At 41.2% G+C, this 24,318-nt stretch overlaps 1 protein-coding gene across 1 annotated transcript in view; it reads right to left on the bottom strand.

The window, feature by feature from the left end:
* The window catches only part of scrib (scribble planar cell polarity protein), an 81,044-nt gene that overhangs the window by 36,625 nt on the left and 20,101 nt on the right, over positions 1-24,318 (bottom strand). The window contains 4 exon segments of the mRNA XM_042510528.1: positions 722-778; positions 1,826-1,915; positions 2,423-2,501; positions 4,279-4,396. Of these exon segments, the coding sequence (XP_042366462.1) occupies positions 722-778; positions 1,826-1,915; positions 2,423-2,501; positions 4,279-4,396 (344 nt within the window).

Below are 24,318 nucleotides of genomic sequence, written 5' to 3' on the forward strand. Positions count from 1 at the left end.
AAAGAGAAACAGCAGTGTTAATTCCTCATGCATTGTGAGCAGGGGTCCTGCAGCTTAAGACAAGGTAGATTTAAGCCTTTTTTAATGCCACTCGGAATTAAGTTTAAGAAAAAAATAAAAATAACCAAATTGAAGAAAGACAAATTTATTTTGCCCAAATGTTTAAAACACAAAACAGAAAGTAAGAAAGTTAGATTACCTCCGTCAAATTCTAGAAAAAAACCAACCCTTTTCAGAGTGGAACACACAGAAGACAATAAACATTAAATTATCATAAAATAATCTGTTTGGCTGACCAACAGGAGTGGGAAATATTTGGCATTTCTGGCTGGTTTTCTGGGCGATTTTGTGTTTCTCAATCTGCATGTAAGATTCCATTGCTCAGATTCCCATCATGATGAGTTTAAGGAGAGGAATTTATTAAATTATTTAACAGAAAACAGATGTTGCCATTATTTTGAAATTCTTAATGCAATGTCAGAAAAAAGATTTATAAAACCCTACTTTCCATGTATGAGCATTTTAAGACTTCTTAAAGATTAAGTCAATTTACTTCCAATTGAGGCCTTATTTTTTTAGATTAATGAATTCAATGCCCTCTGAGATGTTTTAAGGATCTGCAGAAACCCTGATTGTGAGATCATTGCACTGTGTTTGATGGGAACGGCAGGAAATTCAATAAGAAACCTGCACATGTGTGCTTCTGGAAGGTGACACTTACGTGGGCAGAGACTTCAGCAGGTTCTCCCTGAGCTCCAGCGTCACCAGGTTGGCCAGGCTACAAAAGGAGGTGTGGCAGTGAAAAGGAGGCGAGGAAAAGAGAAAGAGGAGCAGGAGGTGGCAGGTGTTGAGAGGAGAGATGGGGGAGTGAGAGGGGAGAGAAGAGGCAGGTTGGTTAGTCAGATGGCAGGTCTGTTCGACCGGGCTGCCTGGCATGGTGAGGGGCTCCTCCATCTGTCTGAGCACAGCGGTGGCCAAGAGCCCAGAGAACAGCTCCCTCGCAGCCCACTGGGCAACAGAATTACACTCCCTGAAAACCTGCTCCTCATGTATCAAGAATTTAACTGAGACGGAGGCCTTCAGTCTGGACACATGGACCAGTGTGATGACTTGATTATAGAGATTCTTAAAATTTTGACAAAAAAATTATAATTTTGACAGTTTTTCAAGTAGCAGTACTCACAATGAGGACTGCTACTAAAGCCTTTTAATCTTTTTTAATTATGGATTAATTTATTGCTTTGTTTTTTTCAATTAATAACTCAAGGTTTTTTTTTCTTTAACTTGCCTGCTCAGGGAAATGCGTCTGAAATCTATTTAAAAGTAAAATTTTCCTTGCCTCTATACGTTTTTTCATTTATTTAGCAGCTATAAAACCTAGGTTATTATTGTTAACTAAAACTAATCTAATGAACTGAAATTACCAAAAAAACCTAACTGAACCAATATTGTGTACTTAGAAAATTAACTAAAATAAGAAATATACAGGAAATGTCTTAAGCTTAGTCTTTTGGACAAATTTGTCAACACAACATGAGGATGCATTCATGCATGCTTATAGAGACTGGGATGTCTACATGTCTGTGAGGAAATAACCTTCACAAAGTGTGTTGTTTTTATTCTATTACCTATTCTAAACTTATTAAATATTTCCAATGACAAATATAACCATAAAAAATAAATTAATTAACAGTAAATGTGGGTTTTAAATAATTCTGAACCATTATTGAAATGTGGTATTTTCAATCACTTATGAGCAGAGGATAACAATTTCTTCATTCTTTATCAAATTCTCATTAATAAGCCACTGTGCATGTGTACATACTTTCCAATGTCGTTGGGCAACGTCTGCAAAGACACGTCGTTGAGCGCCAAGTGAGCCAGCGCTCGGAGTTGAGTGAAACCATCCGGCAATCTGAGGCAGAAAGACAGAGTGGAGGGAGACTCTTAGAGGGTTTTGTTGTACACTGAATGGGATTCACTTGACTCAAATACAAAACTATTAAACCTTCACATATTTCCATTTGTTAAAGTGTTCAGTATCAAAGCTTTATTCAGTCATTCCATTACTTTTCTATAGGAGGGGGTTATGCGTTATGTAAGATGTGGAAAAAAATGTGATCACAGAGGAGTGCAACAGAGACTTCATACAAAGCAAAGATTTCTTTCCTCATTATGTTGATATGACGGTTTCATACAGAGCCTTGTTTGGATGAAAAGCGTATTGTTGTAGCAGGCTGCGCAGTCAAGCACGCCAATACCATTCATTTAAAATCGGAAAGTAAAGTGTTTCGAGCGCATAAGTGACGCTTATCATGCTTTGCTGCATTTGTCGAAGCAGTGCTGCTTTTCTCCACTTGTTCCATCTGGGCAAACGTCATATTTTCTCATGGTGGTGATGAACAGAGTCGCACTAACTTACCTGGACAGGGGGTTTCCACTGAAGTCTGCGATCTCCAAAGCCCTGCAGAACTTAATGCTCTCGGGGATCTCAGGAATGTCTGCAGGAGAAAAGAGGAGGTGTCGGGGAGGGGGGAGAAAGGCATCACAACCACGGACACACACAGATGTAAAGTGGAGGGGGGTCATATTCTATGGAGCGAATCATTTTAAGTTCCTTGTAATCACAACCAGATGGCCGAGAGCAGGAAAGTGAGAGAAAGAAGGGAAAATGAGACGGACAGAGACGGAAGTTGCACCAGGGAGGACGTGGTGGAGGTCCACCATTACATCTTCATTTTTGTCCCATCACATAATATTTAGAGAACAATCTGTTATTTTAGTTTTAATGGAACGTGTTAGGGTTTCTGTAATACCTTGATATCATGAAACAATAATATTTTCAGAAACGGTTATCGTACTGTGAAAATTTTATACCGTTGCAACCACGCTTATATAACAAAAGCAATGATTTACTTTGGTGTAAAACTGATTATTTATTTAAAGTTTGCATTGGGCGACAGAAGTGAGTGAGCTAAAGTTGGCTGACTGCACCTCAGGCCCATATTAAGAACTGGCCGGTACAAAGATGCGCATGCAGAAGGCAAAAGAAGACATCTGACCTATGGGCCTGACCACCAAAGAACATTTACTCCTGGATCCTGCAGGTGCAGGTTAAGAAATCCCTACTGAGCCAAGCAGCCTGTGACGCTTATCTGGCTCAGCGTCGTCCTGCAGCAGGAGCAGGCGGGCAGACAGATGGGAAAGGCCCTTACAGGCCACCGCACACTGCTCCCACAGCACTTGATGCAGTGTGAGGCAGAGCAGATGTCTCATATCTACCATGTAGGCCCTTCCTGCCACTGAGTATCAGTGTTTTTGTGTGCAAGGACACAGAGAGGACACGAAATCTGCGCGTGTGTCACAGCTGATGAGTTAAAGAGCAGCCCCCTTAATGAGTTTCACCTCTCAGTATGTAATAGTGATTTTTGGCTGCATCATGATGCTGCATTTCCTTCTTTGCTCCTCTTAGAGGAGTATTTGAAGGGCATGGTGAATCATGTACGAGTCTGTTGAGCCTGGGGGTAAACAGGATAATCTGGCAAACAGGCCAGTTAATATTTATCTGATAGATGCTGCTGGGGTGCTGATTCTCCGGCTGATTTGGCTCCGCTCCTGCTGCTTCACACCACACGGCAGGTATCAGTTTACCCCCTTTTTGTTTTGTGTTTTTGGGGTGAAGCAGCTATCAAATGTCTTGCTGTCACTGATGTGTGTCTTCATGGAAAACACTATTTTCTTTTTCTGTAAGATAATTTTTTGAGGGTGTTTGACTTTTTTTGATAGGACAGATGTAGTGTAACGGTTGGAGTCCAACCTGCAGAAAGGACATAGCCTTTGTACTAGCTAAAAAAAATCTACATTATATATGAATACCATGTAACAATTTGGCCACTTTTTATTAAAATTGTCATTTTCTTAAATTACATAACTATTATAAAACCTAAAATATTTGTAAGAAGTGTTTGCTTGAGCCAGTTTAAGGTACACATGCACATGTGCACGTGATGAGGACGGTACCACCTCCGCCTCAGTTTGAGCCGCGATACACCCTGAGGGGGGGGTCTAGACAAGAGCGGAAGGTTATTTTAAACACATCATTAAACTAACTGTGTGTTAATGGGTGGTCTTAAAGGGCAGGGATCGGAGAGAAACTGAAAGTGAAGTCGTGTGTGTGTGTGTGTGTGTGTGTGTGTGTGTGTGTGTGTGTGTGTGTGTGTGTGTGTGTGTGTGTGTGTGTGTGTGGGTGTGTGTGTGTGTGTGTGTGTGTTTGTGTACCGTTTCTGGAGATGTCCAGCTCCACCAGCTGCATGAAGTTAGCCACCTCAGGAGGGAGTCTCTGGATCTCATTGTCACTCAGGCCGAGCTTCCGAAGGTTCAGTAGTCTGAAGAAAGGCTGAGGAGACAAATGACACTGTGTCAATAAAAACAGTTCCTCTACATGTGGAAAAAAGCTTCTGGTGTCCCTCAAACCACCTTAATGAGTATGGCTGAACTCAATTATTTCATCAATTAACTGCTCCCAGAGCACCAAGAGACATGCTTGTTTTGCAGGCCAACCATCCAAAACCTAGAATACATTACCCTGAAAGAAAAGCCAAAAGCAGCACATCTGACCAGCTGGAACCTCCAAATGTTTGATATCTTTGCTTGAAAAATGATTTCAATAACAAATCACAAAGATATACAGTGTCTGTGTTTCAATGAATCAGCTGATAATATGAGCATCAGAGACAATTTTTAGATACATAAAGCAGTGTGATAATTTGTGTTTTCGTGATACTGGAATTACTAATACAAAACAAGACATTTGAGGACATGCTCCTGGGCTTCAAACACTGATCGACATGTGTCAAACATTAGTTGCAGCCCAAAAACACGATTTGTAAAGATTACTGTTATTGGTGTTTTAATTGCGGCGTTGATTCTATGCGCCTTAACCAGCACTGTAACGTCGACACACAAACCATCCTGCATGTTTAGATTAGAGCCGTCCAGGACTGGTTTTTAAAAAAACATTCCTTCATCATATTCCCAATAACTCCTGCTCACCATGGCAACGCCGACCAAACAAAGTGGCTTTCGATAGGAGTGCTGAGCAGAGTGCTGCGGCTGTGGCCATGCCAAGTGCTTTCACAAGAGCCTGGTTGTTGGACCGGACAGCGTTCAGAAACATTCCTCCGCCAGCCGCTCTTTGCGTGTGTGTGTGTGTGTGTGTGTGTGTGTGTGTGTGTGTGTGTGTGTGTGTGTGTGTGTGTGTGTGTGTGTGTGTGTGTGAGATCTGCTGTTGAGATGGACAGACAAGACATGCTGGCGGGGAACAGCAAGAGAAACAGGCCAAAACTATGCAGTGATTAACCCCTCAATCAGTCCCGGGTTCTGCAGCCCACAGAGGAGCCACTGTCTGCCCCGTCAAAAGCCAATCCACTCCTCAGACGCTGCAAGGGAGGAGGACTCTTGAGAAACTTGCCGACTTGGGCTTTCTGGGGTAGGAATTTGTATAAACTCATTATTCAGGGATGCCTTCTGAACACGGGGTGCAGTCTTGGAGCCTGAAACTTAATTCAAATTAAAGCTCCGGCTTCCAACAAGGCACTCTGCTGAGAACAACCCTGTGTGTCAATTACAAGAGATTAATATACTAAATTGAAAAATCCAAACAATTCCTGTGCAGTTTCAACTTTGCAAATGAAGCACAGTTGCACTCCTGTCTCCACGCTATCACATAAACATGTAGTCAGTCATGTTGTCTTTGATGTCAGATTTCTGCTTGACAAAAGTGCGAAACACATGTACACACACTTCATACAACATGCTGGGAGACAGCTCTGCAATCATGCTGACAAAGAGAAGAATGCTGCAGATCGGCGTCCTCGATGACAGACATTTCCTGCTCTTAACTAGCTGTGTGTATTGTGTTTGGATGAAGAGTGAGGCGGCTGCAGCAGCGAGGCTTTTCCCAGAAACTGGTTTGAGTTAGCTGGAAGTGCAAGACAGAGCTTGTTGTCAGTACTTTCCCGATTATCAAAATTCCCCACCTGATGGAGAGTCAAAGGACATAAATACAGGAAAGGACAGAGCCAGGTGGAGACAAAGAGGGTGTTGGCTCAGAGAGAAGCAGGTGACAGGTATCAGGTGACAGGAACAGGAAACAGGAGCTGAGGACGGCCACGTGACCGGGGCCAAGCCCAGATGGGAATGGGCCCCCAGGACGGGTGGCAACCTGGCTGGCAGAACAGGTGACACTCGGAGACCGAAAGACGCTCAGGGAGAGTGTGTGTTGAGACACAAGAACACACTCAAAAACATTATGCCACAAATGCTCGTGAAAAGCTTGAGGCTTTTCTTTAAAGGCATACTATGTAGGATTTTTTTTAAAACCCAAATACTATACATAGATTCATACAATAAGTTATCCCTCTCCATCATCACTTATGCATATATTTTCTTTTTTTACATAGCGTTTTTTCTCAGCACCAGCGTCTTTTTAATGTCACCTGACAAAGGCACAGCACCCAGAGCCTTTTTTTAAGAGCTCTCCAACTTTTTTCTGCAGCTGCTCTGAGCACTTTTAATTAAAAATCTCTGAACGTTTCAGAACGGTTGTCACTGTCGCTCATTCACCGTCTATCCGGAGCTATAAAAAGCCCACGTGTGGGGGGAAAAAAGGGTCGGACACTGAACATTGCTGGTGAACGCTGTGCTTTTTTCAGTTATGCATTAGCAGCTTGTCATTTGCTGTGTCGATAGCTGACTAGCTAACAGTAATTATGGATATATGATAGAAAGCTGAGGTTTTGGGGGTTCTTCTGCTGTATGTTGTTATAAATGGTAAATGGATTTGCTCTCCGATAGCGCTTCTCACGTCGTTCAACCACTCAAAGCACTTTCACACTACTTGTCACACTCACACACACGTTCACACACTGACGGCTGAGGCTACCATACAAAGTGCCACCTGCTACTCAGTTTTTTAACATTCACACACGCTCAAACACAAATCAGCCATCAGGCGCAATTTGGGCTTCAGTATCTTGCCCAAGTATACTTCGATATGCAGACTGGAAGGGCCAGGGATCGTCTGATTAGTGGACGACCCACTTTACCTCCTGAGCCGGAGCTGCAGGAGCAGTGTTGTTTATTGGTTTAAGATATAGTTTTTTTTATGGTATTTAAAATGCATGCATTGTTGTTAAAGTGTATGATGGTTTGTATGAATTTGAATGTATGGGTGCATGTGTGTACATAGTTTTCTATTTTTTATTATGTGAAATTATATAGAGATATTTTTAATGCAAATTCTGCATATTTTCAGCGGTTAAGTATCACCGCTTTCTGCCAAAAAAAAGCTCTATGTGAACAGTCGTACGTCTTTATTTTGCCATGTTTGGGACATTCCTGGACACAGTGCACAGGTGAAACCAGGACTCAAAAAGGCAGCACCAGGAGCCAGACTTTAGGCAGCAAGCATCAAAGAGATACAGCACCCAAAAAACATAAAGCGAGGCCGAACGCCATGCAGACAAAGTTGTTGTTGGCAAAACTGTTTACAAACAGTAGCCAACAATCCCTGCATAGTATACTTTTTATTTCCTTTGTGAGGCAATACTCTTATACCAAAGTATGCTCAGCCGCATTACTGCTAATAGACAATCACCAATTCTTCCATTCAGGCTAAACCAATCACCCAATAAAAGCTTGTGCATCAGTGCATTCCTGCCCTCTCTAGATACCGTCCAGAGCTCCATCGGTGATGAGGGGAAAACTAGACAGTAATGCAATCATCCCCGAGAACAAGTAATTATGAACACTCACAAAGACGGCCATTCATTCCTGAGCGGCCGCTCACCGACAGGCTCGCTGGTGTTTTTCTACAAAACAACTGTGATGCTGTACTCAGTTCTCAAACCAAAGATTTGATTTACAACATGTTTATCTTTTTTGTATCTTTCTGAGAGACTGTAAGCCGCTGGATAACTTCAGTCAAACACTGACATTTAACGTGCATGCCATCAATCTGGTCTTTGATGTGTCAAATTGCATTTAGTAAATAAGTGCAAATTCTATCAATGAAAACTGGATCTGCTGCTTCCCACTGACTGACGTACTTTCAGATTAAACAATGGAGAACCAGCGGTGTTATACGGGTCAATGGGTCAACTGGAATAACAAGCGGCAGCAGTGGGATTTAGTGTACCGCCACCGTCTCTTCATTGTATTAGTTAGCCACAACAGTCTGCCCAGTGACTCAGGCAGTTTTTACAGGGCCGTGCTCGTGTGTGTGTGTGTGTGTGTGTGTGTGTGTGTGTGTGTGACCATTTATAGAGTGAGGCTGCACATTTGTTAGAACTAGTGTGCTACATTTCCTTTACAACTTTGCAACAGGGATGTTTTAATGAGGGCCTTGTGAGAGTTGTTTGCTTAAGGAAGGGAGTGAAGCTGCGAACAGGAGGATGAAGCTCAGAGGAAGAGAAAGGAGTGAGAGGAAGAGGGAGATAAATGATAGCCACGTCAGCAGAGGGCAGTGTGGGGTCTCAAGAGCACTTACAGTCTTACACAGCCCATATGTAATCCACCATCAGAGTACTATTTATCAGCCTGGTGCCTAAAGAAAGGGGAATAATCAATTCCAAAGTCTTTGCGTCACAGCGCTCAGACTCAACTGCAAATATTTGCTGGTTAAATCTAAGGGAAAAACAAGCATCAATACTGGAAACTGGAAATCAAAACTAGCAAGCTGATAACTGTTAATAAGTCTGGTAGGAAGTCTTTGTTTGGCTGGTTTGTCTCTTTTTAAATAAAATAGATACCAATTTTCAACCAGCTTTGTATAAAAAAAATGGTATTATGTGTAGATGAACTGTGGTAAACCTCCCACCATCTAACCAGTGCCTGGAGATCCATCCTCCCCCGATGGCCAAGCTCCGTCAGATGATGCATTTTACGTTTTGCTGTTTTTCAGGCTGTTGCTGGAATTACAGGCTGTACTTCCACATTTTCGTACTGCACATGTCGGGTACCGCCAACACGGACACAAAGAGTTAAGAGCTGGATCAAGCGACTTACCCACTCTCTCTCAAACTCGGACCAAAATCTAAATTATAAAACTACGCGATGCTAATTGAATATATGTATGAACAGTGTTCCTGCAGCTTACGGTAAGTTAGATGTAAGACAGTTGAAGACTTTTCTAATGCCACTCGGAGTGAAATTTAAGACCAATTATCTGATAACCACAATTGAAGAAATGTTGAATATTACTTTGCCCTAATGTGAATTTTAACATAAATCTGATGGGTTTTTTTGTCGTGTGAAAAATTTAGATTGTGTATAACAATGTTGAAAAAACTAACCCTTTTTAGAGGAATACATGAAAGAAAACTGACATTAAGTATCTGTTGCAAATGTTATTGCAGAGACAGCCTAGTTTTATGAGAGGACTCTCTTTATTTCAATGAAATACTTCTTTAAGGGCAGTTTTAGCTACTAAAACATCAAACTGGACATAATCAGCTGAATAAAAAGTTCCTTCTTAAACTGCTCTAAATTCAGGAGAAAAACGAGTAGGTAAATTACATTAATGGTATTTAAGACGGATGTGAGAACTGACACAGCTGCACTGATTCTGTTTGACTACGATAAGGTGTCTCACCGGGGAGGATTGGGTCTGCGTCACATCCACAATGTGACCAACTCAAGCTAGTGTGAAATGAGTTCTGCGGTGTGGATACTTATTTGAGATATCCCCCATTATTATACAGTGAATGAAGCCTCGTCACCCATGAGCAACCTGTGTGAGAGCAAGTGATGAAAGACACAGCGAGGCAACGCGAAAAGACACGCTGCACTTCAGCGAGTGTGTGCACAGCATCGTAAAATGCTCTGCTTTGTCTTATCTGCATCGCCCTGCTTAGCTTACATTCCACTCAGACAGTGTTAATGCGCCTCAGGATGTGTGTTTGTACGTGTGTGCATGCAAGCTTCTGCATTTTGCAGACGTCCTTAGGTCACAGGGGAGACAGGATCCTGTGCTGTAGGTCTGTAAGTCAGCACACACACACACACACACACACACACACACACACACCACTGTTTACAGAGTCTTATTTTACTTTGGTTAAGGTTGCCAGGAACTCTGGCTACAGTACAGTCAGGGCGAAGGAGCAGTACGTTAACGTGCATACGTGTAGTGGCAGAAGTGTTTATGAGGGCGTTTATGTTCGCAGGAATTCACAGGGTGAAACGTTAATGTTTGCCGACCTCACTTCACTCCAGAGAAACTAATTAAAATGTGGCTACAGATATCCGAGAAGCAGCGAGCGCATGTTTATGACACATGTGAGTAAACTGTATGCGCTCTGTTTGAGTAACGTCCCACTGTAGGTGCAGTGAGCCGGAGCCTGATGCTCACAGAGGCTGCAGTGTTCCAGTCAAGTGACTCCATTTAGCTTAAGGTTTCCCTCCAATCATGCCCTCAGACTACAGACAGGACAGGCTCCTCCTGCACTGCGAACACACACACACACACACACACACACACACACACACACCAAATTCAACCATACAGAGCACATTTAGTGTGCAGGAGACCATGGAGAAATCCCAGACCCCCAACTTTATGTTTGCCCTGATTCATTAACCTGAGGCCAGGTTTGTTGTTTAAAAAACTGCTGGTGTAACATCTGCAGAGACAAAAGGTGTTCAGCAGGGATGCGTCAGCTTACAGGACTTTGGGACATTTCTATAACTTTAGGAAATTTCTAGGATTTGTGGATATTTCTCAGATTTTAGGACGTTTCTTGGATTTTAGGATGCTTAGTATTTTAAGATGTTTATAGGATTTCAGGACATTTGTCGGATTTTACAACATTTGTAGGATTTTTGGACCATTTTTGGATTTTAGGAAGTTTCTAGGTTTTTTTTTACTTCCTTTAGAATTTTAGGACATTTCTAGGATTTTAAGACATTTCTGGGATTTTAGCATGTTTCTAGGATTTTAGGACATGTAAAAGATTTCAGGACATTAGGGCTTAGCTAGGACCTCTGTCGGGGGTGCAGGGGATTCTCCACTGGCACTTTATTTGATAAACCAGCTCTATTTTGATGCTGTTTTATGCACTCCAGCATCTTGTGTATACTAAAAGTACAAAAACAATTTCCAGTGTTTTCTAAATTGTGAATAAGAAAACGGTTGGGGGGCCGAACGGCACCATATCGGGGGCCAGATCTGCCCGTGGGCTGTAAGTTGAGTATCACTGGTGTAGAGTCTTGGCATTTAGTGAAACAAAAACAAAAGAGCTGAACCAACTTATTCAAGTCTCAGCATGCATACGGAGGCATTTAATCAATGGACCCACTCCAAATTTGCAAAAAAAGAGGAAGCAGAATTACATACCATTACTAAACCTATTTCATCTATTCTTCCACTGCCCTCGTTTTTCTGTTTTACCCTCACACACTTCCTCTCCTCTGTAAGTGGAAGTCCTATTCACACATTCACAAGCCTCTTAATCTTGTGCCAAATCTGCCCCGTCGGCCTAGTCCGCACGTCCCCACTCTTCCCAATATCAATTCCCTCACAATGCACACAAACTACACACACACTGCATGCACACTACTGGGGTGAGGGGCTCAAAGAGAAGGGAGGGGAGAGCACATGCTTTGTGCTGGCCTGGACTCTTTCAGTGTCCGGGGAAATAAAAAGCAGAGAGGATTTGGTTGACTGAGTAACTTGGTCGGTCACTGGAAATGGCGAGGCTCATTACTGCACACTCGTTTCTATAGATAGCTGCAGCTATTGTGGTATAAACTCAGTACATGAGTGAGAATCTGTCTTCCACTCCAGGGCTGCACATTTTTTGCTAAAATTTGAATCCTTAGAATTGAGATCACAATTTTCTCACATGGTTCTTAGTTTTTTCCAACAAAAACATTTATTGCAATCTTGGATGCTTAAGTGCAAAAACACATCCTTTAGCAAATATTTAATTAAAAAATGAAACTTTTAGCATCATTTACAGCAAGTTCCCAGCAACCTTTTTATGAAGTCAAGGGAGAAGTCACTTTCTTTGCACTTTTTAGTTACTTAATTACTTCACTTTTTGCTGATACATATAATCTGCAAAATGCCAAAATCTGCCCCAATAATCGGCCAGGCCGAAAATCTGTCGAGCCCTAGAGAGAATCATTGTCCTTTAGAAATGACATTGCATAGACATATGAATCGAGATGGTAATTTCTGTTTTCAGATGAGTCGTGCAGCTCTTCTTCTTACTCTGCGGTAAAAGCACCAGCAGCTCTACATGCTCAGTCATTTCAAGGCCAAAGCTGATAGAGAAACATGGGCTGATGTTGCTCTGCTGCTTGGCCAAAGCACCTCCCCTCCCCCTGCCGACCACTGTCTGAAACCCAAAGTTCCCAAAACTTCCACACATGAATGACGCTCTAACTGGTCCTCTTCCCCTCCCTCATTCCCACCGCTCTCTCCGCTGCTCCACCTCTCTGGGTTCCCTCCATTTTCCTTGGCAGAGGGACAAAGGCCGAGCAGCCAGACCCACACAGGGCTGTCAGTCACAGGCCAGCTCTCACTGCCCCCCTCCCGCAGCACAGCCAGGGGATTCCTCCATTGTCCGAAAGGGCACCGCGGAGAAGCGAGAGAGGGCTAGAAATGGAAGGACGAAGACTCGAGAGAGGAATGTTGCAGAGGATAACAAAAGGCAGGAATCAGTAAGAAGGATAGAAAGCGGGGAAAGCAGCACGGAGAAGAAAAGCAAGATTGTGTGCGATGAAGAGAGGAGTGAGCTGAGAGAAAGGGAGTGATGGTGGTTTATTAATGAAGAATAGAGAGTAAACAATGGATTCCCACAGTGCTCTGGACACTCTGCACCACTAATGGGGACAGAGACCTCAGCCGCTGTCCAACAAATTATCTCAGCAGACTCACTGCTGTCCTCTCTGCCAGATTTATTCATCAAAACACGCAACAAATAAACAGGCTGACATTAAGGTGGTTTAGTGTGGTCTCGACCAGGCAATAAAACGCTAACGATAATCATCGCAATATAATTTTCCTTAATAGTGATATATTAAATGCTCAATAAATCCTCCATATAATTAAAGCCCCCGTATCCCCGTGGAGGTGGGCGGTGATGCACCTTAAACATCAGTTACCACCCACCATAGAAGAAGAAGATTGAGGATCAGCAGGAGTAGAAGAAGAAGACTAAAGCGCATGGCATAATTACAAGGTTTCAACAATATTCAACACGTGCATAAAGATTATTTATAGACGCCTATGCTTGTTTTTACCACAAATAATATCGCACCGTGACTGATTTCGCCTCATATCATCTACAGTCTGCAGAGTTTACTCGTCTAATGCAAGAATGACTAACTGGCTGTTACATTATGTGACTAAATATAATGTGAATAAAACATTTATACACTAACTCGTCTGTAAACATGGTTTCTGCCTACTCGTCAGATAGACTTTTTACACAACAGTGTCTTTAAAGTCCGTCTTTTCTTATTGTTTTGATTGAGATGTGACAGAAATTAACACTTTGGGTGTAAAATTTGTACAAATGTTCTGCTGTTTGGAAAATGTTTGCCATGTTCTGAAAACACGCACAGTATGGTTTCTGAAATGTTCACTCAGGAGCAAAAATCAGCCTTCAAACTTAAGGAAAATAATGATTTGGTTTTTGTTAGATAATTATCGATATCAACCAATATGAATTTTATATCAAGACAACATTTTCGGCCATATCACCCAGCCCTACTGTAGAGCCACCGCTCTTCTCTCTGCCAGCTGAATGATGCCATTTTTAAACATAAACTAAAAACATGTATTGGTTTACACTTCTTCCATTTTTTTATTATTTTTTTTTTTTAGGATCCATTTTCACTTATTTCATGTTCTTGTTTTTGTTTCTTCAATCTAACTGCAAATCACTTTGAATTGCATTTGATTTGTTTGAAAGGTGCTATAAAAATTAAAAATTGTATTGATTTTTTAAACAAAACGTGCAACAAATCAACAGCAGGTCATTAACGCGGTTTAGTGTGGTCCACTGTGGCCCATACGCAGTGTGGAGAACGATGCTCCGACTGGCCTCATCATAAAACCCAAAAACATCAGGCCGACAATGCAGCCACCCACCTACCCACGACTCTAAACCTACAGCCCACTTCCTCTGCCCTCACCCACCGTCTCCCACACACTCGCTCTTGCAGCTCAGGTAAACATGTGAGACGAAACAAGCAAGAACAACCGAGTCCACAAACACACCAGCGCACTGCTGAATTGCACCTTCAATCACACTTGCTTGCACACAATCTATGCAGCACATAAGTAGGCGTGTGGGTGCATATTTTTTCTTATGTACACGTAATTGTGCTTGTGTGCCGTTGTAAAACAGTGTGCGTATGTGTGCGAGTGTTTCACTTAAGTGGCACTTTCGGCCGTGACTTCCCTTATCCGGCTCCAGTCCCTCAGCAGGCCACACAGAGAGAAGGGTGTGGTAAAGCCGGTATGAGTGACAGCCGAGCTAATTCCCATCAACTTACACCTGTCCTGGCGACTTTGATCTGCGCGGAGAGCAAACACAGCCGCGGCTCGAGCCAAGCGATGTCTGAGCCTACCGCTGCACTTTAGCAGTCTTGAGCTACAGTCAGCCAGCTCTGACAAAAAGACATTGAGGGGAGATAAAAGCTGTGGCTGGCTAGAAAAACAACACATTTTGGGAACAGTTCTGCACTTTGAGTGCAGACAAAATTTGCATGATGAGGAAAAAATGTGTGTGGTGGTTGTGATTTCCTGGATGACAAGATAATCTTTGAAAAACACATTTAAAAAACAAAAAGAATTCAGATGGATATCTGTTTGAGCTGCATTTTTTTTATTAATTTAAGTCTGATCCATCTTTGTGTTTTCAGCAGCTGAACCCATTTAAATCATTTTGGGAAAAGCGGGTATTTTATATTTTACATGCTCCTAATGAACCCTAATGTTGTGTATAATCAAGTTAAGGGCACAGCCTAAAATTTGCATCCCCAACTAATACACTTTTAGCAGCTGGGGCAAATATGAGTTATGAACATTGTGGCATAAAAAGCACGTTTTCTCTCTCTGCGTCTCGTTCTCTCTGCCCTGTGATCGTCCTGTGCTGTGCTGCCGTGTTTTCTTCAGTGAGGATGAGTCAGAGCAGTCAGTGAGAAACGGATGGATGTATGCACGCTGTTTATGTATGTGTGTTTATGGTTGTGTGTATGCGAGAGAGCTCTGGATAAACAGGGGGAAGCCTGGAAAGAGGAAAACCAACGGGGAATCCTCTATTCGGGCAAACCAACTAATGTGGCCACAATAAACAGCTCAAAACTATCTGAGGAAACGCAGTACTGACCCAAATACTTCGAAGCTTGATCACTGCCATGGTAATGAACTTCCTGATCAATACTCAAATCTGACTGACACGAAATGTTGAGAAATGTGGTTTGTTTTTGCTATGTTGGGAGGTTTTTTTTGGGGGGGATACATACACAGGGTTCCAATAAGTTTTCATGGAAAAAATCTCAAAATTTTTCCATGAATTTTCAAGGACAAATAATAGTATTTTTTCTTCTTGCCAAACATTCCTGGCATTTTTTTTTAAATGTGTCAGATTCAAACTGATTTTCTGCTTGTTATAATACATGAAGGGTGAGAGGAAAATAAAGAAATGTACAGGATGGTAAACAAAACATTATTGCACATTATTAAAACTATGTTAACATAAATATGCTACATTATGTGGAAGGGTATCCACCAGAGATTACTGTAAAAAATTCACTACACACAGCAAAATTCCATGACTTTTCCAAAACTTTTTTACTAATTCCAAGACTTTTCCAGGCCTTGAAAAAATGTGATATGTGAAATTCCATGACTAGTTCAGGGTTTCAATAACCGTGGGACGCCTGCATATATACAAATAGTCCACAAATCATGAAACAGTCAACAAACATTGTTCATTATGCGTCAGCATTAGTTATTATGAATTATTCTGAAATAACTTCAACTTGTTTTTAACTAACGTCCGTCACTATCGAGCTGCAGCCTCCAAGGCTGAAAAATAAAGACAAACAGGGGCGTAACAAAAGCTGTAATTCACTGAATGTTGAAAAATCTGGAATCGTTTCACCATGAGTGCCAAAAAAATCCAACAAAATCAACATGGTTAATAAACAACCGCAGTGATAACAAGGGCCTTCCCCCTTTGCCTCCCGGGAATGCTGATGAGTTTTGTTTAGTTACCACAATACTATCGTGTTGCAGTTCATACCAAAAGTGCAGCCTGCTCATAGATTCCTCTTTGACAGCTGTACATACGATGTCAACGCGCACTGTTAAATAAATAGAAATCGCGCTTGCGTCTGTTTATGTGCACTCCAGAGGGCCGACAGATGAAGATGGAGGGAGAACAGGTGGACGTGGCATTGTGTGGCTAAGAGGCTCTTCCACTCACACATAAACGTAAAGAGTAACACTGCGGCACGTGCATGTGTATCAGCATTTGAAAAATCTACACCTTCTTACTATTTCGGCTGCAGAAAAATAGTGGTAGCAACACATGCCATCCCTTAACTTAGTAGAAATACAATGAGTTTGAAAGTAGAGGCCATTTTCCTTCATTTTCGGTGCAGTAAACTATATTTACTTTGCAAAGAGACAGACATAATGATGGTAAATACTGCAGATGTTGGCACTCTTCATGGTTATGTGATCCGCAGCCCAGAATGGTGATTGCTTGGTGCTGTAAAGCGATTTTCAGTCAGCATTTTAAAAATAGACGGGTAATCCCTCTACTGTTGCCATATTGGTGGGCTAATCACCTCTTTGGTTACTAAAACTGTCACTGTGATGGAAAAGCTTGCGCCACCAGTCCCAGGACACCATGTCCACAACTTTAGTAACACTAACACACAGAAAGAAAGACACAGAAAGGGAGTATGAGTGCAGATTTGCAATCCAAACTAAATTCAAAGCAGCAGCCAGGCTGAAAGCCCTGAACTTGATCTCTTCAGAGCTCGAACACCTGCCTGCAGTTTGCGTCCGTCTCAGGTTTCATAAAGTCCATCTTCCACCTGACTAAAACAGAACGCTCAAGCTAGAAAATCAATAGACTGTTATTGACAACATCCTACACTGATGTTACAGAAAGCAGGACACAATATAACAACACAAATAACAAACTGCACCATGAGTTTGGGAAATCTGCTGGAAGAGAACAGTCATGTTGGGACGTTTCTGTAATGATGAACCAAATCTAAAAAGACAATGTCCAGAGAAAGTTTGGCTGCACAATTAATCAATATTTAACCCTGATCATGATTTTGGCTTCTCACAATTAAATGACCACGATCAGCTGTAATATTGACATTTAAAATACATGCTCCACTGAGAAAAATCTGCTTTTTGGTATTTTGGATTTAGGAGAGATGAAATTGTATGCAGAGAGTGCAGAGACTTGTGTCTGTGACGCAAAGCAACATATTCAGCAAAACACAAACACCGTATGTTGTGCATTAGGAATATCGTTATCACACTGTTATCCTTTATTCTATCAAACATCAACTCATGACAACAATGCTGCAGCACATCACAGAACCGTGACCGTTATAACATTAAAAATTAAAAAATTAAAAATACAGCGGCAGATATGTGTTCATTGGAGATACACTGAATTCAGGCAAAGTAAAGTAAGATGATTATTATTTTTGGTATTATTTTGCTGCAAATATCTGTTCATCAGCAGGAATGTAGCTAAGGTGAAAGTGAAAGCAGAGCTCTGCTCACTTAGTGTGAAAGTGCAATGATAATATTTGTCCCTGAAAGCAACCAATCATCGTAATCAATAACAGTGATCTTAATATTAACCAAAATAATCCTGATTGTCATGTTAACCATAATCTTACAGCCCTAAAAGCAGGTGCAGCACAATCACGCTAATGACTGGTGCTGCAGGTGGAAAGTCACTATGACCACAAAGTGACCACAAAGTGAACACAAAGTGAACACAAAGGGAACACAAAGTGAACAGAAAGGGAACACAAAGGGACGGTCCTAAGTTATTTGCAAGTGCACACAGACTCAATTCAGACTTTGCTGTTTAGTTGAACTAATGGCCTGAGATTCTCCAGCTATGCAGTCACACAGCAGGAATGAATGAGTAAACAGGGAGATCAGAAACTGTAGAGGAGGCCCTCCACCTCCTCCCCCGCTCCTGGACTTCATCACATGCTCTCCCCATTCTCTTTCTGTGTTCCCACAAACATGACACAAAACCAGAAGCCCTATTGTTTATAGTCCACAGAGGACGTTTGGCTCTTTCCTGGATGGGCTGGATCCGGTATGTGCTGCCTGCCTGCCAGCTCTCCGTTTGTCCCACAGTGAGGCTGAACTGCAGGGGACCAACATGGCAACCAGGGCCTCTGCCACTGCATGGCCCAGGCACTGCATGTAAAAGTAATAGCTGGCTAGTTAACGTACTGACAACATGCTACATGATAACACAGCAGCAACAGAAAGAGGAGCACTTTGCTCCGTAGCTGCTTGATCCAGAGTAAATAGAAAAAAGGATATTGAACTGCTGAAGATATGCATGAATATGATGATATAGGGGTCAACAGATTATCAGCCTGGCTGATTATTGGGGCCCATATTTGGCATTTTGCAAATTATCTGTATCAGCATTTTAAGTTAAATGATTGCAGATAAAATTAATTACTTAAAAAGTGCAAAGAAAATGTCAGCATGGGAGGAACTTTTATTTTGTAAAACCTCAGGGAGCTATTTTTATTTAATTTTTCAGCTGACTTAAAAAAAAAAAAAACAACGTTGCCAGGAACTTGCCGTATATGATGTTGAACATTTCAGTTTTGAGTAAACATTTGTTAAAGGCATTTAAACAAAGTTGTGTGTTGGAGTTATTTTCCAAATTCTAGGTATCGACAGAAGATTTTCATTTTCATTTTGACTGCATATCGGTTCCAAATATCAGTTATCGCTCTCATTGACTATTAATTATCAGTATCAGCTCTGAAAAACCAGTATCATCAACCCCTAAACAATACAAATATACTTAATTGTCCCTGTAGGAAAATTAATCTTGGACTCATATGTGCCTTCACAGTCACAAAAAATAAACAACATATGAGCAAAACAGCACTAACTGTACCAAATCATCCAATAAATTGCACATAATTCAGATTGCACCTGCAAAATATTGCACATAACACATAATGTACACACCCAGAGGTAAAACAACATGAGGCTATTGAACAATCCCTGCAGCCTTACGCAGCAATCTTTAAAAGCTTGATATTGGGGAACAAATGAGTTTTCAAACAGCTGAAGCTTATTTGGTTCTTGTACTACATGGACTTTGATGAGTATTACCTTAAAAACTGACTGAAAGTGCTTGTGTGTGTCGTGAGTGTATAAGCAGCCTCGGTACAATTGATGCTTTGTATGTGTCCAGGTTGTGGCCTCCCTCACAGGATCATGTGGCTCAGTGTCTATCATTTTCCACTCACGGTCTCTGCGTTGTCCCTCTTGAAGCAGGTCTGAAACGGGTCTCTGTCTTTATGTTTCTGCCTCAGGAATGTTTGAAATGGACAGCTATGTACATGCCATACAGCGCTAACGTTTGGTTGCAATTTCAGTTTAAAATCGAGAGAGTTTTGGCAAGATATTTTTCAGACAATCAAGATTTAATGCTGCCAAGTTCTGACACGCTGCACAACGGCCATTATTCACAGCACATTTGTCACAGCGTTCCTTCGAGTCTCTGCTGACAGACTGAACGGCAAATCTGGTGATTTGATTGATAATCGCTTGCAAATATGACAGCTGATGTTGTATTACTATTTGGTTATATTACAGTAGCCACTTTTACACTGCGTGTTCCTGGTGCGTGTTATTATTCTGCCTCACTGCAGTTAGCAGCTAACTCAAAGAAAAAGAACAGCAGCTACGAATGTCCGCAAATTGAGGAGACATTGATGTCCAGAAGTGCCTGTCATGTCTCATTTGCTTTTAAAACATTGATTTGTTCTCTAAAATCACAAACTGGGGCAGAATTATGCCCCTGTTGTTTGCTTATATGTAAAAAAAAAAGTAGGGGAGACCTAAAGAAGGGACTTTGTAACGGCCCTTTCACGCAGTCTCTGTAGAAAAGGGGTTAGAGCGATTTTGGGGCTTGAAATCTACTGCTTGGAAAATAAAAATCATCCATTTATTTCAAAAAGAGTCCCTTCTGATCAGATTCAAGCTGAACCGCCTCCTGAGAAAAATGAACAAGACAGCAGCTTTAACAGATAACACAAAATGTCATGACTCAATCATGGGCCTGGAGTGAAAGTAACCCGACCAGGTGGCATCAACAGCCAGCTCTGTGCTGCATACACATGAGCTGACAAACATCTGTCACTTTTGCCCCGATCCAACAAATCTGGATTACACACCCACTGTTTTTGAGTAACTAAATATAAAAAAGGTCAAAGCTGGGTGGGAAATGTTCTACATGTGAGCCGCTAAATGACAAGAGAACACAAATTCAACACTTGATCTACAGCATGTAGGTCGTTTTTAATAGGTATGGGATGTTTATATGGTATTATATTTTAAATTTTAAATTTGTAGTGTCAGTACAGATCATCAGAAATAAGCCGACAGCATAAAGTTCAGTAAGTGGTCCACAAGAGCCGCACAGAGTCGCCTCTATGTAGTTCACAGATGTAGCATCCCAGCCCCGTGAAAAAATAACTGCTCCACTTTAGGTGTTGCTATGAAATGTTTCAGCCTTGCAGCTGCAACTTTTTCAAAGCCGGAGGACAAAGTGTAGCTTTGAGACGAGCAGGTCCGTATGACATGTTTGGCTCGGACCCTGAGGCCAAGGTTGTGGTGTTGCAAGCACATTTGGAACAGCAATCGGCGGGGCCTCTGTGCACACACGGGTGAACGGTGGGTCTGCAGTGACCGGGAAGCCCCAGCACATCTGCTGTCTCTCCGTGACAACACAGGCGAACCACGGACCCTGGGAGATCCATCACCTTGGAGACCAGCGATCAGCGGAGAACAAGGATGCAGAAACCTCCCTAGTGACACTCTCGAGTGATGATGTGATGAAAACTGAGCATCGCTCCATTCAAACACGTCATCTGTACAGAACCTGAACATCTTTCAAGGTTCACGCACATATTTACTAACTCAATTTCAAAACTTTTCCATGATTACTTCATCCAATTTACATAACTTTACTGAAGTAGTATAAAAAGGGTCAGCCTTTTTATAGGACTTCCCCGGCATTTGCAGAAAAGCGAACTGTTTGCGCTCACTAACTTTACTCCCTCATTACAACTTTGCTGGGAAAATAATTTTGAGTCTGTATGCATTTACTTCTTGTTAAAGGAGCTATTTGTCGTTTCCACCAAGTCCACTCGATCAGGGGGCAGTGCAGCACTTGATTTTTAATTAGTACTACAAATACCGTATTTTGCGCGTTTTGAGATTTTTAAGAACATATTTTAACTCTGAAATTTTTAGCAAATTGGCTTGATTTCTTTCAAAAACATGATAGGAAGGCCACAATCAACAAGAGAAGAAATTACCCAAATGTTAGCCTAAAATTTATAACAAGTACAGGAAAATTACCTAAGAAAGGGTAATAAAAAAAATAAAATAAAAAATAAAACAAAAAAGAAAGATAAAGAGAAAGTTTGAAAAAAATTGCAAATGAGACTTTTTAAAAACTGCATAAAAATTATAAGAATTTTGTAACATAATTTCAAATATGTAATTATGATAAATATAAATAAAGGTTTTCCCTTGCTTTTATTTAGTAATATTTTTCTAAATCTACTTTTGTCTTGCAATTTCTGGAACATTTCTTACGAAGTTGCTCATTTTTTCCCCATGTTTTTAAAAAGAAATTTGTTAATTCCAAACTATTTCCACGCAATTTTTCTAATTTCATAACTTTTTCATGGGTGTGGGAACCCTGACTTTTCATGTATTATTATTGTGATGTAATCTAGCCTTCAATCTGTTATTTTGTGATTTTCTTTTCCTATAAAAACCCTGGGTAACACCTTTGCACACGCGCTCATCGACAATACAAGAAAGAAGACGTTACTTAGGATTACAAGCCAAACCCCATTAATATGTCACGGAGACAGCGTAATTACAGAGTAGTCTGCACACCCCTCCTACACGACTCCAGAGAGGATCAACGCCAGGAACAACCAAAACACTAGCCCTAAGCCCACAGGCAAGCACATGCTGATCCCCGATGGCTGTCTGAAACACTGCTCCTCTACATGTGCGACGTCATGAACTTGGTGTGTGATAGCAGATCTAAAAATACACCACGGGGGGAACCTGATGATGCACATAAAAAGAATCACACTGTACTTGAGAGCGCAGATAGCACGATTTGTACCTTCGCCAGCTGCATGCCGTGTGCCATTTCTAACAAAGTGTGAAGTGACAGAGTCCAACCGAACATACATGTGCGCTCGATCTGTACTTGTCCTTGACCTTGGCTTGACATGTTCCTGTGCGCGAAAGAGCCGTTAGACTGCTGAGCTGCAGCAAATGTCACACACAATCACCGTTCACAGACCAGACTGTGACAATACAAGCTCTGCAGCTTGTCTCAGCGTTTATCCTGCAGCCTGCAAAACCCCTCGCTACCAGACTGCAGAGAGAAGGTGCTAAAGAAGAGGTTCAGCAGCGACAGCCAACTGATTTATACATGGCGGTCACGGATTTAACAGGTTAAAACTGATGACTGAAAAAGCGCAATTTGTGTGCCAGCGTTTGACAACATTTAAACTCATTTCTGACAAGCTTTTCATGAAACCACAATATAAACAAATCTGTTTTTGTGAGCCACAGAGCTGAAGTCAATCGAAGAAAAGGTGAAGCGGTGTTGATTTCGTTAATAAAACCTTTGACAAAATATGTGCTTCAACAACCCTTTTCTCCATGATTAAGATGAGCTGTTGCGAAGCTAAAATAGATCTTTGATGACATAATGTGTTTTTCGTTAATGAGACATTAAAGTTAGTGGTGAGTTATCAAAAATTCAAAATATATAATATGTCCTCCCATTTGGGCGTCTTGTCCAAAATAATAATAACAGGCAATGTCGCTGGTTGAATTGGTCGAAAAATGTGTGGAGATTCATAGAATTCAAGTGATGAAACCGACAGCAAGTTAATGAGACCAGCATGACGGCTTAATGAAAAAAGGGTTCAGCTGGTGACAAAACAATAGATCCGTGGACACATTTCATAATTCTGCAGAAAGACAACAAGATGCACTGCAGTAACATGATATAGAGAGATGCCCTGTGGCTACAAACCAGGTGGCAAAAATACAAGTAACCTGAGAAGACCCTTAAAGGTGCACCACCCTGCTTATTTATGCCGCGCTAAATTACCGAAATAATATCATATCATAGCTCATAATACATGTTTACCCTGAATGAATTAGTTTAAAGAGAAAACATTTTGAACAAAATCTGACTAACCTGTAATAACTTTGAGTTTCCCTCCATTACACATGTAAAGGATAAAAAAGACTAAACTGTGACTAAAACTAATAAGCATTTTCATCTAAAAACTGAGATTAAATCTAAAGTAGCTGCCAAAATGAACACTGGAAGTGAGACAGAAACATGCCCTCTCACGCTGAATAATTTTCATAACACAGTTCAGCAAAGGCATGCATGTTGTTACTGAAAACATCTCTATCATCAGTGCGGTAACTCGAATTGGCTTTTTAGGGGCCAAGAGACACAAAGTGCAAAAACACAATGCATATTGTGGTCACATGCCCATTTGACTGAGCGGGAGATTCTTTAAGGGCGAGTATCCTGTTTTTCTGGGTTGCAGATTTTTTGTTGTTTTCGAACAACATTAGGGGTTGAGTGATAATGTTTTTCAGGGCTGACACAGATACTGATTATTAGCAGTTAATAAGACCGAATCTGGAATATAACAAACTCCAGCAAGTTTTCAATAAAAACTGGAATATTCAAAATTATATACAGCAAGTTACCATCAACTTTTTTTAATTAATTCAAGTGAAAATTTAAACAAAAAATGAATAAATAAAAAAAAGTTCCCTGAGGTTTGACAAAGTAAAAGTGCCTCCCAGGCTGACACTTTCTTTGCACTTTTTAATTAATTAAATATATTGGCGATCATTATGACAAAATGCTGATACAGATAATCTGTAAAATCCCAAATATCAGCCCCTATAATTGGCTA

The sequence above is a fragment of the Plectropomus leopardus genome, chromosome 21 (genome assembly GCF_008729295.1).
Source record: "Plectropomus leopardus isolate mb chromosome 21, YSFRI_Pleo_2.0, whole genome shotgun sequence".
Taxonomy (NCBI): Eukaryota; Metazoa; Chordata; class Actinopteri; order Perciformes; family Serranidae; genus Plectropomus; species Plectropomus leopardus.